Source organism: Sprattus sprattus (assembly GCF_963457725.1).
Source record: "Sprattus sprattus genome assembly, chromosome: 1".
NCBI classification, from domain to species: Eukaryota; Metazoa; Chordata; class Actinopteri; order Clupeiformes; family Clupeidae; genus Sprattus; species Sprattus sprattus.
The window spans coordinates 65,897,989-65,913,059 of NC_137920.1; the positions used below are offsets into that span (position 1 = coordinate 65,897,989).

Genomic DNA, 15,071 nt, shown 5'->3' on the forward strand with positions numbered 1-15,071 from the left:
CTGATCAGAAAAATGGCAGCATGACTGACTAGGCCTGGTTTCTGTCGCTACTAAAGTGAGGTAGCATTCATTTGGTCTGGAGGTCCAACTACCAGTGAAGAGAGCTAGACAATGTGTCTGATTAAATTAATTTTCAATTTCGCTCTGTGAAGGATTATGGAGCCTTACTGCTGAAATGTGTGCGGGAGGGGACATTGAAACGCGTTACTTTGGCATAGGTGGCATAATCCCTCGTCAGTAATGTCCTTACATTGCAAGATGTGGCATTTGGCCTTGGCGGAGGTCTGTGCTCACAGAGCGCCCTTGTAGTTTTATTTATTTTTAACATTTTTGTGATATTTGCCAAATAGGTGTTGGAAGAAAACAGAAAGAAATTGTTGTGTTTTTCGCTAACAAGGGGACTCTCCTTGCTCCACCTGGGATTGGGTTGACTGATGGCGATATAATGCATGTAGACTACTTTTTTTTTAACAGACTTCTTAGCTTCATTTTCGTATTGAAGGCTGAATCCAAAATGTTCCCACAGCCGATTTGAGAGATGCAGTGCTTATCCAAATGAGCCTTCCTCTGTTTAGTTGGTGTTCGCCATTGTGAAGTTGAAGCTGAGATAATTTAGTTTTTTGTTTCCCCTCTCTCCTCCAGCTCCTATTTGCATACAGAGCGCTGATAGGCTCCAGGGAAATTCTAACAGGCTTCAGAGATGTTCTATGGATCTGAATGTACAATGTAGCTGTAGTCAGCAGCACAGTAAGCAAGTTCGAAAAATTATAGGAAATTGACAGGCTTATCATTAAACTGCGGTTCATGTGCGTATTGAACCGTGAGGGAGGGGAGAGATTTGACAATACACTGTGGAAAAAGGTGTAAAAAGGACACGCATACACTCCTTCTCCCACGCATGCCTCAGTGCACAGTGGTGTGGCAGTTGACTCTCTTAGCAACAAATGCCATTACCTAGCAACCCTTTACAATGAGCCCTGTGAGAAGATTTGAGGCAGTAGCGTGTGTACACACTAGCACACACACACACACTGTCTCATCAGTAGTGGCATGCAGAAAAGCCATGTTTTACAGTCCGTCAGAACCTACAGGCCTTTCTGCACAGGCTTTAACCCTGCAGAAGGAGAGAAAAAGACAGAGAGAAAAAGGAAGAGAGAGAGAGGTGTGCAATCACCTATCCATGGCTACTGTCAGAATGTCAGATGGGGATGTCAGATGGGGAGAGAGAGAGAGAGTGACAGAGAGAGGAGCTATGAAAAAAAGACATTGAGAATCCCCAAAACAGCTGCAACAATAACATAGAAAAGCAGAGTCAGAGTGGTCATTCAAACCATCATCTAAATGCTGTGTTCAGACTAGTTTACTCCTCTCTGCCCTTCAACCATGGACAAAAACACACACACACACACACACACACACACACACACACACACACACACACCTCCTCACAGTGTGTTCAAGTCACATCATAGCTATTCAGCAGAATTCTTTAATTCCAACCGCAATACAGCCAGCCTTCTGCTTGAATGGTGTAATTTGCAAACGTCAAGGACCCCATCAGCCTTGAAGCTGATACTGACTGAGGCCATAATCATTGTGAGCCCAGGTAAACAACTTTCAAAACAACTGTAAGTGAAGAGAGGGCAGAAGAGCCGCTCAAGAAGAGAAGAGTAAAAGAGGGATGGAAAGGGAAAGAAGGAAGGAAAGAAAACAAGAAAGCAAGAAGAAAAAAAAAAAAAAGTAGTCAACAGGAAGCTTGGATAGAACGAAAGCCTCTGCATTGAGATGGCAGGACAATTGCAACCTCTCTCTTCTCCCCCAAGAGACACCTGGAAGTCGGGACCAATTATGCCTGCTGAAAGCCCATTAGCTAAGAACCCGACCTGACCCGGGTCAGATGGAACACAAACAGCATTCTGAGAGATGGCACATTGCGAAGCACTCTCACCGTTTTTACCTCCGATTCTGGGACATAAGGCCGAGACCAAAAGACTTCCCCGACACACAAATCAAAGCAAACACTTAAAACAAAGTGAACTGCAGCAGGCTGCTCTTCAGAAGCATGTGAAATAGTTATTGTCAGCTGATGCAACAGCTGGTAAAGCATTAAAGCAAAGCTTATCAAAGTAAATCCACTAGTTTTCTTCAGAACAAATACTAGCTCCCCATTGCGTCTCTATCTGTTCTAGACAGTTGTGCACAAAGGACTAAAATGACAACACATCCAGGAGATTGCAAGGAATAAGTAATTGCCACTTATCCGTTTGTGGGGGTAGCTTTTGTAAACAGATCGATAGCGCGTTGAAGGGGGGGGGTGAAGTTCCTCACAATTAATAAGGACAGAGAGATTAGCGGGGGGGGGGGGGGGGGGGGGGGTTGGGGGTTGCACGTGTGTGTGGACATGATTGACACAAGGAAGCTGAGGAAACCTAGGCGCGCACACACACACACACACACACACACACACACACACACAGTGGACAGTACCTTTCGTGAAGTCCGATGGACATCGTATCCCCTCGATGCACAGGGTGGTCCATGCCCTCGCCAAAGCCCACGCCACTGAAAGGAACCAGGAGCAGGTCAGTCATACGAATCTTGGGTAATTTAGTAATATAGCTGAGCATAGGTTAGTAATGTGAAATAAATAATCCATGGATACACAGAAGATATTAAAAACCTGGAAGTAGATGATGTTAAAAAACAAAATAAGAAACAAAATGTTCTAAACGAAAAAATACTTGTTAGCCTTACACTGATGTATATCTTTATCCTTTCGAATGCAACCCTTTCAAATCATAGAGTCTGCATTAATGTGCTCCAGATATATTTTGTTTACAGAACTGTACAAGCATGTCTGCTTAGGGACCTACAGTCAGAAGGTATAGCCGAAAAGCACTATTTTATAATGAGTCATCATGGTCCCTGACATGCAAATGAGGCCCTGTACCAATGTGCAAACATCCATCGTCACAACAGATGAACCGAGTTCCCAAACCCTGTCCAGTCCCCTACTTTCATAGCTAAGGCTGTGACATTTGTGACGTCGACACTGACCTTTGTTTGTGCTTACCTATGTCTAAAACAAACACTCTTTCAGTGGCACGACATAGAGAGACAGACCAGACTAGAGCCCATCCAATAAATCGGCAGTTATTTGAGTACCATGGGCGTTATTTTGCCATAACCCCCTTCATTCTCTCATAGGTACAAAAGAAAACCTTCAAAATTGCTACTCTGCTGCATTAAAAAATTACGACAGTCACTCCCACGTTCCGTTAATGTTGCGCCAGCAGCCTCATTGCAACTGACCAACCACATTGTTGTGATTTCATAGATTTGCGACTTGAGGAAAAAGACCAGAAAAATGAAAAATACTAGAACACATACTGCAGTCCTGTGGCTCCTGGCTCACACATATAGGCATTAAACATTTTTTTTCAATTGAATATGACATCTGAATTTTACTACATTTGCATCACATGAAGGACCAGCATATTGTAGTTTAGCTAGCTGCTATTATTTAAATTGAACTTACGGTCGGTAAGCTTGTGGTAATTCTAGCTATATTAGCTAGTTTCTTTACAGAGAAGCTTAGCCTTAGTTTCAGATTAGACACACCATGCATTTCAAACATATAAACTTGGTAAAAGTTTGGTCGACTATTTGTTAGAATTAGTTAGAATCGATTAGTTGTAACAATACTAATTGGCATGGTATTTTATGTCGTTGGAAAGCCTGTTTAATACACCTTAACAATGATGTCCAACTTGTAAGGATCATGCGTTTGTGGGATGAGCAGCACAGCTGATCATGTGGGTGGCGCCCAAGTAAAATTTGCCATGAGTGTATTCTCCTGTTGGTATTGATTCTTGTTTTGAGTTGTTTGGTGGATTGGATGACTGAACTCTCAATCAGTAACAAGGAACAAACAAGATGTATTGACAATAATACACTTTATTCTTTTAGTTTTAATACACCGCCAGGAGCCTCAGTAGCGTACAGCACGCCCAAGCTGAAGCTGAAGCCAACGTACATTAATATGATGGCCGAGGTGAAAGTTTAATATAATGACGCAGGGGAACATGTGAATGTTGGGCAAATACTGCTAGCTACAGAGGTAATCGTTTATTTAAGCCAAATTCCACATCCATGAGCTAGTTAATATTTACGGTAATTATCTTCATTCTCTGATTCAACCAACATCCATAAGGCTAACTTGTTTGTAGGTTTGCACAGAACTAATGTTGACATGGCCACTTGTTATTGAACCATTTATATTTACATTGGTAAATTGTTGATAATAAATGTTATATGGATAGCGGCGATTATGGAGTGAGCGAGTAAGGAGCTAAGCTGCAAACCAACAGAAGAAGGTTCAATTTAGCTAAGAATAGTTACCTAACTAAATATCGCTGGTCCATCCAATGATTGCAATGTACTCACATTTCAATGTCACATATTACTTAAAAAAAAGTGTTTTTAATGCTTACGTGTGTGAGCATAGAGCAGCTGGATCTCATTGAGCAAGGGGCTTCACTTCTAGTATGTTTTTCAGGCTCTAGACCAGACCATCAACATGGACAGAAGGTAACACCCACAATACACATGAGGGCTCCTTCATATGCAGGGTCATTCTTTCCTATCAGTCTGATTCTCCTGTAAGTCAGTGCAAGGTCAGAGATTCTATACGTCAGTATATTTCTTTGACCCTATCCACCTCTCCTTTATCTTTTCCTGTCTCTCGGTTTACTCTTTGAGTCAGTGAATGATTCGTTCACACTTTATCCACATGTTTACCCTCTCTCTTACTCCCTCTTTTTTACCTTCCCTGTGGTTTCGTTCTCTCTTTGTTTCTATTTTCACTGTGCATCACGGCTCATTCAGAGAAGACTGTGATGGAACTAACTTCGTAAAGACTTTATCCCGTCTCACTCTCTTCCCCTCCTTTTATCTCTCACCAATCTTCCTGTCTGTCTGCCAGTCTGCCTCTCTTTTCTGCGCATCACTGCTGCTATATAAGGAAGTTTTCTGCCCCTCTACCCCCCCCCGGCTGCTTTCACTGCAGGTGAGAGTGGCATGGCGACAAGCATAAAGAACATGAACACACCCACAGACACACACACAGCCACAGGCACAGGCACACAGGCACACACACACACACACACACACAGCCAGACACAGACACACACACACACACCGCTTACTATCTAAGTATCCATGTGCACAGTGCATGTATCCTCACTCTCCCTCTGCATTTAGGCTATTTGTGGAAGGAGAGCATATGGCCTTTCTATTAATATTTCAGACTCATATTTTGGGGCGTTGTCTGCCATCTGGCCGGCCGGCCCCAGCACGAGTGTTAGCCAAAGAGCGTTAGGCAAAATCAGCTGGGATGATAACGGCAGCAGGACCCTCCCAGGCAAGAGATAACAGTGGCTATGACCGATGGCCCTACAGTGACATGTGATGGGAGGATATAGATAATGAGACAGATAATTGCACACAGTAGAGGCAGACTAAACTGAAACAGCTGCAGCCTAAACAGAATGACATACAATGGCAAGACAGAACAAAAAAATGGGCAGAGATGGACAAGAGAAGGACCAGTTGAGGGAAAATAGGCCATGAGGCCACACTGTACATCCAATCTGATTTCAACTGCAGCTAGACAAAGGAAAAACTACAATATAAAAGATCAGGGAGAATGCAGAAGTAAGGGAGAGGAGTGAGTGAGTGAGTGAGTGAGTGAGTGAGTGAGTGAGTGAGTGAGTGAGTGAGAATGGGTCAGGGAGAACACAGGAGTCCTTCCGTGAAGATGAAAATGAACAGCGAGGGGAGTTGCAGTCTCTGCAACTAGTCACAACACAGGATGCTCATGGCTCATGGATGAGGTCATCCTAGCAGACAACATGACCTGTGAGATCATCCACTAGGGGCAAGATAGGGCAAAATATCTGAGGTCAGTGTTTCCCTGCTCACGTGCTGAGCTCAAATTATGCTGTGGATGCTTGACCTTCTGACTATTTAGGGGATTCCCACCCTCATGCTCCTCACAATTTCAGAAGAGTGTCAGAGCGCATGGTCCACCCCCTAGGCTGGTGAATCTACCCAGTACCAACAACATATCATCTGAAGAGAGTCCTAACATAAATAATAATAATGTCTAAAAACCCCATATGCATATTATCTATGTAAAAACCACAGACCTTGCTATTTTGCAAACTTAGCAACAGTCACCTATGTGTTTTTTGCTTAAGTTTCGCTAACATGTCCTTGCTTACAAACACAGACATCAGTTTTTATAACGGAGGTAATTGTCCTGGCAACCCACACATAACATATCACACAAACTGACAACGATACTATAAAACATTACAATGTTGTGACGCAACATAGGGCCAACACAACATTAGTGTTGTTGTCATGTCATAGCGATTTTGAGAGTTTTTTTAAATCATGAACTAGGCTAGGCTACACAACTTTTGGACTAGATATTGTAATTTAGTCTTAAAATGGTAATGTGTATAACAAAACTGTAACAATATGATCCTGTAATTCCCATATCAAAACTTTTCTAAAATGAAATCAGTTTTAGTTGGTCAATAATAATTGAAATACTTAGTCCTACACTGTTTTCCATCTGATCTTTAGAAATAACTGAACTGTTTATTTGGAACAGGGTCTGTCATGCAATGCTTAATTCTCCATTTTTAGCGAACTGCTTACTTTCAATGCAAGCCATCGTCTGATGTCACAGTCTTCAGAAATCAACTAAGCTCACACCAAGCTTTTTTACAAAAGATGAAGCGGCAAAGCTGCTTTACTAGAACTCATATTTAGGGATTAAAACACACACACACAAACACAGGGAGAGAGAGAGAGAGAGAGAGAGAGAGAGAGACACACACACACACAGACAGAGAGAGAGAGAGAGACACACATACAGACAGAGAGACAGACAGAAAAACACAGATAATAGACTCTGACACTCTTATTACCCCTCTAAATCTCAACACAGTGATTCTGCATGTGGTGGCACAGCACAGGCCATTTCTGGCCCAGCGAGTGAATCGACACAGGCAGGGGCTAAATATAGCGGCTGCTGGTCACCGCTGCGGAATGCTACGGTTTGTTGGGGGGCAAATAAGAGGCACAAGCCAAATTAAGTCTAGCCCTATGACCCTGTTAGCAAGGGGTGCAGCTGGTTGATTAAATGAAATGGGATTGAATGGAAAATGAGACCATTCCATTCAGATCAGGTCAAAATAGATTGATGTCTATTCATTCAACTGGCACAAGAGGACCTGAGAGAGAACCCAAATAAAGTCTTAACCCATGACCAGAGAGTGAAAAGTGAAGTGAGACAAGCTGGTTGACATCAAACCAATACTAGGAAAAATGCAAATTAAGATGGAGAAAGTCCAAAAAAGTATTCAGGTCATCTGATGCGGAGGGTGCAGAGGGATTGGACCAGGATGTAGGCTAGTCCATTTCTGTGATCCATCGTTGAGAGGTGAAACAGGGTAAGCTGTACAATTTCATAACCATATCAGGAGCAACAGATAGATAACATGAAAATAAGAGTGTCAGGTTGCGTCAATATGGATTCAGGGCAGCTGGCACAGGAGAAACAGAGACCAGACCCAGATGATAGATTAACGGGACAGTGCAGAGCTACTCTATATCGTGCATTAGGAAATGCTCTTGCAGTGGGGCCAGATGGGGTTCCCAACACAAAATTCCTCCTTAACCCAGAACAGTGGGATTGCAGCTTAACACCCACTCGGCCCAAGGGGTAGGAGAGGATATGGGGCAGCCACCAGCCACTTCCCAAAATACAGGGCTGCAGTTCAGCAACAATAAAACAATGGATTTAGTATTTGCAACTAAAATAAATTACTGCTCCAAAAAAGTGAACCCATTACCGACCTCCTCATTAGAGACAACACAAGCTTAAAAATGGCAGCAATCAACATTACATGGCATTGTGATTAGTACTGAATTACTATATCTGCGATATGCACAAATACATCTCCACTCTCTCTTTCCTGTGTTGACTGAGATTTAGCCTACTACACTTGGTCAGATAATCCCACACTTGATAATCCCACAATGAGCAGGGATTATAGCGTGTTACCTTACTTGGGACCTGCTATCTGGTCTGTCATACCAATTAGGGTTTACACCGGACTGAGGAGTTTGCCCTGACAGTTAAGTGATCCTGCATTATGCTACACTCAGAAGGTGGCCTTGTAGTTGCCTTATTCATAGGCTGTAAAACTATGTGATGTATAACAGAACTAAAAACACAAACCGCAATCTTCAAAACATAACATGTGCCAGAGAGAGTTGGTATAAGAATTTTGGGTTTTTAGTTAGTAATTAGTTAAAAAACATTTGTGTGAAAGAGAGTCTGACTAGCTAAATTTGCCCATTTTCATCCTAGACACTAGTCTTTGCTGGCCAGTAAATTGAGCCCAAGCTCTTTCTTGCCGCGCTCTTCTACTCTTGCCGGAGAGAGAGACAGCTGAGGGAATTTGTAGTGGAGTGAGTCTGTTCCCTAGCAAGAAGTGACAGAAAAAGAATGTCAGGGCCAAATCTTACCCTGAGCCTGTGCTCGAATGTAGAGAGGTGCAGTGAGTTACTGGGGCTTAAACATTTTTAGGATGTTCGTGAGGGACAGACCTACTGCGAGACAGTTCCTGAGGAAGCAGACACCGCAGGACTCTGTAAGTACAGGGTGTGTCACAAGAGTCTGAACAGATGATGAAATGAGAAATGAGCAAATAAGAGTATGTGGTTTCGGAAAAAACCCATTCAAATAATTAAGACTAGCCTACTCTCAGTTTTCAACAGTTGTCTAATCCGAAATGTAGGCCCTGACGATCTTTCAAAGAGCTTACTAAACAAATCAATCCCATTGTCATCACCCGGGATGCAAAAGGAAGTTGACGTGGAGGGTGCGGGGTAAGGAGTAAAGAAAACAAACAAAATAAACAAAAGAGGAGATGAAAGTGCACAACCTAGGATGCCTGTTCCTTGTTGACAGAGTAGTGGGCATAGTGTGGAGAACTCATACATTTTATTTTTCTTTTACTCCAGAACATATATATATATATATATATATTTAAAAAAATGCCCCCCTCCCCTTCCTCATCATTTTAGGAATTGACTTCCATGCATCTAGTCTAGTCTGGGGAAAAGCACAAAGCTTAAATTAAATGATGAGTATTCAATATTTAGGTTGGCTCATTTATTAGAAAGCTTTTTAATGGCGTTTTATTCTCTTGCTGTTTAATTCTCTTGCATAACCATTGGACCACACCACACTCACTAAAAGGACACCAGGCTATAAAGAGGATTTCCTGGACAATGCTGCTTAATACCAGGACACCATCATTCTTGACCATATACTGTGTTGGAATGTACTTGGAAGCAACAGGTCATGCTCAACTGTTGCCTATATCCACTTGATGTTGTTCTTAAAATCAATGCATTCAGTTTTACAGGAGAATGGTATGAATAAAGAGACACAGCCAGGCTGGTGAACTCCATCAGACATAATTTATCTATTTGGCAGAGCTAACTCTATCACTTTGCTCTCATCACCCTTCCATTTTGCATTGCTGTTTGCATTTATTTATTAAGCCTACCACTCTTATCTACAGTTGGATGGTAAAATGTTCTCTGCATACATTAAACTTAGAGTGACTCAAAGTCAATATTTCTGGGAAGTCAATGTTGGTATCAGTGCAGTCCAAGGTTATGTCTAAAATGTGAATTATACTTCAGAGAACAATGACATCCTCTCTTCGAAGGTGAAAACTCTAGGCAAAGCAGAATTCAAGCAATTACATCTTAAACCAAACAGTGTGAAAAAGACTGAAACTTTAAGTGAAAATTTCTGAGTCATTGTATTTCACTGATGACACTCTCATTAGATCAGCCTACGTAGGCCTACCAACCTTCAACACCTTGCAGATATCCAATCTCTTCATAACAACCTCTTGCCACGTGGAGACTAAGGGGCTCTGAGTTTAGCCATGCTCCCTGGGCCTTGTAGTTTAAGAGTGAAGACTAAGGAGCACTGAGTTTAGCCATGCCCTCTTGGCCTTGTAGTTTTAGAGTGAACAGCATATCTCATCCTGTTCCCAATCTTCCTGTTCCCCCCAGCACCCTCATGACACGCAATGATGCCACTCTTTTTTTGTTATGATGACACCACTATTAAAATAACTTCATAGGGTAAACATTTAACAAAGTTCTTCTCTATAAAAAGAATGGGTAACTACACCATAATAAAACTATGACGGTCCAGTTAAAGTCTCTGTAGAAGCCACTGCGTGAATGTGTCATGTATAGTATATATTTAGGCTGAAGAATTTAGTCTCCTAGGCCTTGGAGAGGCTGACAAGTCATAGATCCAGACTTCAGGGTAGGTAGAGGGGAGCAAGCATGAAGGAGGAAGAGGAGGATGAGGAGGCAGGCTCTTGCTATGGTGCCATCAATCAGTCTGGCAGAAGACTGAGGGCGGGGAGAGGAGGGAGGGGGCCCTCTTGACATAACATGCCGTAAAAAGCTCCAGGTCGGCACTCTTGGGGGTGGGGGGGGGGGGGGGGGGGGGGGGATCGCTCCAGAGACCTGCAATCCTGTCTCACAGCAGTGACTCATCACAGAGATGGGCAAGCGCTTAAACGTGACACTCAGAGAGGCCTGAAACATGACACACACTTTCACAAATACTCTGGCTCGACTTCCTCCTCTCGCTCTCACAAACACACACACACACACAAACAGCCTGTCTCAAACGTGCTAAATATTTCAACTGACATCCTTTTAAGAACCTGTTTGCTGGAACAGAAATGTTTGGGATAGAACTCTTTGAACCTCACTTCTGGCCTCCATCACACACGCACACTCTCTCCCTCCTTCTCTCCCTTTACTTTATCCTCTCCTCCCGTCTGTCATACCATCTTCTCAGAGAGCTTAGGGGAACCAGGTGAGTTGTGGTGAGCCCTGGCACTGCTGTTGGCTAGAGTTTGTTGCCAGAGAGCCGTCACTCCACTAATCCTGCCCGCTATCACTGCCCCAGAATCCTGACACCTGTTGAACTCCACCTGCACTGCAGTTCCACTAATTGGCTTAGGTGTTAATGGTTCACTTAATGGCTTGTGACAATTTGTGGCCTGAAAATGGGCTTTGTAAAATTGACAGATTTCTTCACCAGTGTGCATGTCCCGAGCCTTGCCACATATTGTGATAGCTTAGGCATTAGACTTTAAATATAGTTTATTGAAAATAAATCTAGGAAGACACAGCTAAAGCTCAATGATGGCTAACAATGAAAAACAGATCACACAGTACTGTGACTTATGGAACCTGTGAACATACCGTGCATCTCCAATAAACTACTTCTGCGGTCTTCTTTTGAATAGAGGCAGACATCTTACTTCTTACCAGCGTTGTAATGGCTACTAAGGAATCAGTGTCCTACCCAGCAATGCCAACTCCATTATGCAGCAATTGCTTTACCTCTTTGCTTTCTTTTGAAACACAGCTAGAGAAAATCCATCTTGGCATTTGTCACAAAAACATCATTAGAGGCCAGCTCAGTGCACAATAGCCAGTCCAGATTCTGTCGCAAGATGAACAGTCTGCCAGGCTGCAGGACTCAAGGTTCTGGAGAAATGTTCTGAGGAAATTTTCAGGCCTTCATCTTTTGCAGTGTGCCCCCAGTCCTTGGGACGGGTCGCCTGACAAATGGCACAGTTTAACACCATCCAACCAGGCTGAGAGCATGATGGCGAAAAAAAGGCTTTCTCTGAAGAGAGCAAATCGCTCTGCTTTTCCAAGATTCAAAACATGGAACTCCTGGTAGCCTATATTATAAACGATAACTCCTAAATAATTGTTACACAACACACATGCTTCAGACACAACTACTGCTAAATAAGTTGACCCCTAAATAATAACAACTCCAAGCCTCATATGGGGTAAATGTACACAGCTCTGTCCTCCCCAACTAGTCTGTAAAACTAATGCTCACAGCGAATTCTGCAAAGTACCTACTGATTTGGAAGTGGAGACGAAACACAACACCCTGAGATTTATAGAAAGCTAAAGTAGATCTTCTTGGAACTATTAGCGTAATATCCGAAGTGTCCCTGTGCAGAGGTGGCCGACTCATCACTGCTCCAATCCTACAGAACGAAATGTCTTGCTATGCAGAGAAAAACTGCGATCCAATATTGATGAGATGGTCTCTGAATTCGAGTTAACAAGTGGTAGTGTGCAGAACAGTGAAAAGTTTCTAGGACCCTTAAATGGAGCAGTGCATGTTATACACAACATTATACTAGCTTCATTCAAAACAAATAACTAAGAGAATGGAGAAATGTTTCAATAAAAGCAATGAGCTTAAGTTTTAGAGTTATGAAACTATATGCATGATAAACATGGATGGTTGGCCTCAGTCAGAACAACTGTTCCAGAAACTAAAAACAGCTTGGAGCCATCTGTAAATTACTAGAACAAAAGAGCTTTTGCTGATAGCCTCGTGATCATGTGGAATCCGCTGTGCTTAAAAAAGGATGTTCTAGTGGGGAAATGGCCTCTAATTTCAACTCAACTGACCCAGTACTGAATGTAACAATTACTTTTTGTGCGAAGAGCCATGTCCCATATGTGAGAGACAGAGACAAGAAGAAAATATGTGCTATAGGGTAAGCCCTCATTCTAGTGAAATCACAGTGTGGACAAACTTCTAACATTACACCAGTATTGCACATTATGGTCTGCTACAGAAGAACATGTATATGGTGGAACAGCTTTCAAATTCAGACACAAGTCAGTCCCCTGAAACCATATGAGATACACAACAAAACTTCACGTTACCTTAAATAAATGGTTGTGTTGGGCAACACACAAGCCTCATACAAGTTTAGTTTTCTGTTCGTAATGTCAGGAATAATGTTAATATAGCAGTTATATGATTTGCAACTTTGCTGGATAGGGCTCACGATTTATATTGGTTGATGACCCAACTCATAAGACTCAGCATTACCATCACAATCTCACATCCACTAGAGATTATCACGTGTTCCTAAACCAGTCGTAGATATGAATACAAATAGTATCTACAGACACTGACATCGGCTACGAACTCAAATAGTAAACAACTGGTAACGTTACAGGAGGTGCTCTGTCTATGATTGTGTTTCAATCGAACAGTAATGCCAACCTAGCACAAGGGTTAATTGTGTTTTTGAATGAGAAACGCTATCCGGACACATTGTGAACACATTGTCTAGTTACATAGTTTTATTTAGACATGGACACACCGGGCTTTCCAAGACGGACATGCCTGCTCATGTTTATTTCAGAACTTCTAAAACTTAGCTGGCTAAACAGCTAGCTAGCAAGTTAACCATTCGCATAACTTCAGCCATCCTAATGTACTTTATCACATCATAACTATACACGGGTATGGTACAAAATAACATCAACCGCTGTTTTAGGTTGTCTTTACGAGCCCGTATTCAACATGACAACTGCTAACTTCACCGGGTTACAGGGTTTGAAGAAAGGACAAAACATGAAGCATGGCTACGTTTCGCTGAACAGATTGAACATAGCGGTTTAGCAGGTTAGCTTAATACATTATACTCCGGGAAACGCGTAATCACCTCACAGGCATTTGTTTGACTATACAATGTTCTTCAAACACATCGAATAAACTTTTAAATAGTGGTTTCCCTACCTGCAACAACGGGATTTGTCCTTGTTTTCCTCTTAAACCCTCAAATCCACTCCACTCATGGACCTCTCTTAGGCCCGCCTCCTCTATATAAATGGCTGGTTGTCGTTGAGAACAAAAGTGTTCTTGCCATCAAGTGGTGAAGCGGTACGCCAATCAACGTGATGCTCCGAAAACTTCCGTTACCAAAAGAAGCCAGTTGCGCAAGCACAGTAGGCTAAAAGCGCTGGGATTGGTGGACATTGTAGACCTTTTATTTCAGTTGTTAGTAGTCTGTGCATTTAAAAAGTGTTTTTGTTTTGACAAATGTTTGTCATTAAGAAGTAGACAATAATGCATGAACAGCATTATTTACTTCACTGAGTAAAGGCAGGCACCAACCTGCCTTAGCCCACAAAAGCTTACATTCATGGCAACAGCCATCATCACCACGTAATGGATGAAATCAGATGACATGTGTATCCGTTATTTGTATTTTTTTAATGATATTTTGCAGTTATTTAGACCTAAATGTACAGTCCACGGTTCTAATCCAATACGAATTGCCCATCACAGTCCTAGCTTTCCGTTCAGTGTGAGCGGTCCAAAAATGCCTTTAACCGGAGAACTCTGCACCTGCCTTGGTATTTATCCACCCAGCTGTCCCCATGAACCGCATGTACAGAACACAGAGGGTGAGGGTAACACCCACGGCGCTGACAAAGCTCGATCTGACTGCACACTCCAGTGGCTAAACGTGGAAAGACGCATGTTGAATCAGGGGCTGAGGGCATAGACAGAATACGTATAAATACGCATATAATACGTATTCTATGTCTATGACTGAGGGCACTTGCACCACACCCACAGTTTTCTAGAGGGTTCAGCAAGGCTTTAACTGAAGTTATTGATTGTTTCTAAATGTACACGATTAAGGCTGTGCTAAATTTAAAACAAAGATTGGATGATAAACTATGCAGTTATGCATTAGTCATTCAAAAATATAGTGAAATAATAATGAATAACAATGTTGCCTAACTTTTTGAGGTTGAATGACTTGGCCCACAGCTGGTCATGCCATGACGTTATCACTGACAAGATACCATGACAACAGTATATTATCTTCATCATCTCTTCTTGCAATAATTTGCGACAGTAAGGAGTAAAAATGTATGGAGCCAGCTCAAAAGCGAATCCTTTTTCTCGGTTTATAATACATAGGCACATATTACAATCTTACGGGGATCTGCCCATGATTGTCATTTGAGATTAAACAAGCTGTCAAGTAGAATCACGCGAGATGTAAGCGAGACTTCAAGGTTCGCGAGAAAGT

The 15,071-nt window shown here is 42.3% G+C and overlaps 1 protein-coding gene across 1 annotated transcript in view; it reads right to left on the reverse strand.

The window, feature by feature from the left end:
- Nucleotides 1–13,830, reverse strand: part of klhl13 (kelch-like family member 13) — a 78,031-nt gene extending 64,201 nt beyond the window's left edge. Inside the window, exons 1-2 of the mRNA XM_080855607.1 lie at nucleotides 13,763–13,830; nucleotides 2,488–2,562 (exon numbers count right to left, since the gene is read on the reverse strand). Coding sequence (XP_080711733.1) covers nucleotides 2,488–2,540 — 53 coding nt within the window. The 5' untranslated portion in view covers nucleotides 2,541–2,562; nucleotides 13,763–13,830. The remainder of the gene's footprint in view (nucleotides 1–2,487; nucleotides 2,563–13,762) is intronic.
- Nucleotides 13,831–15,071: the final 1,241 nt, after the last annotated feature.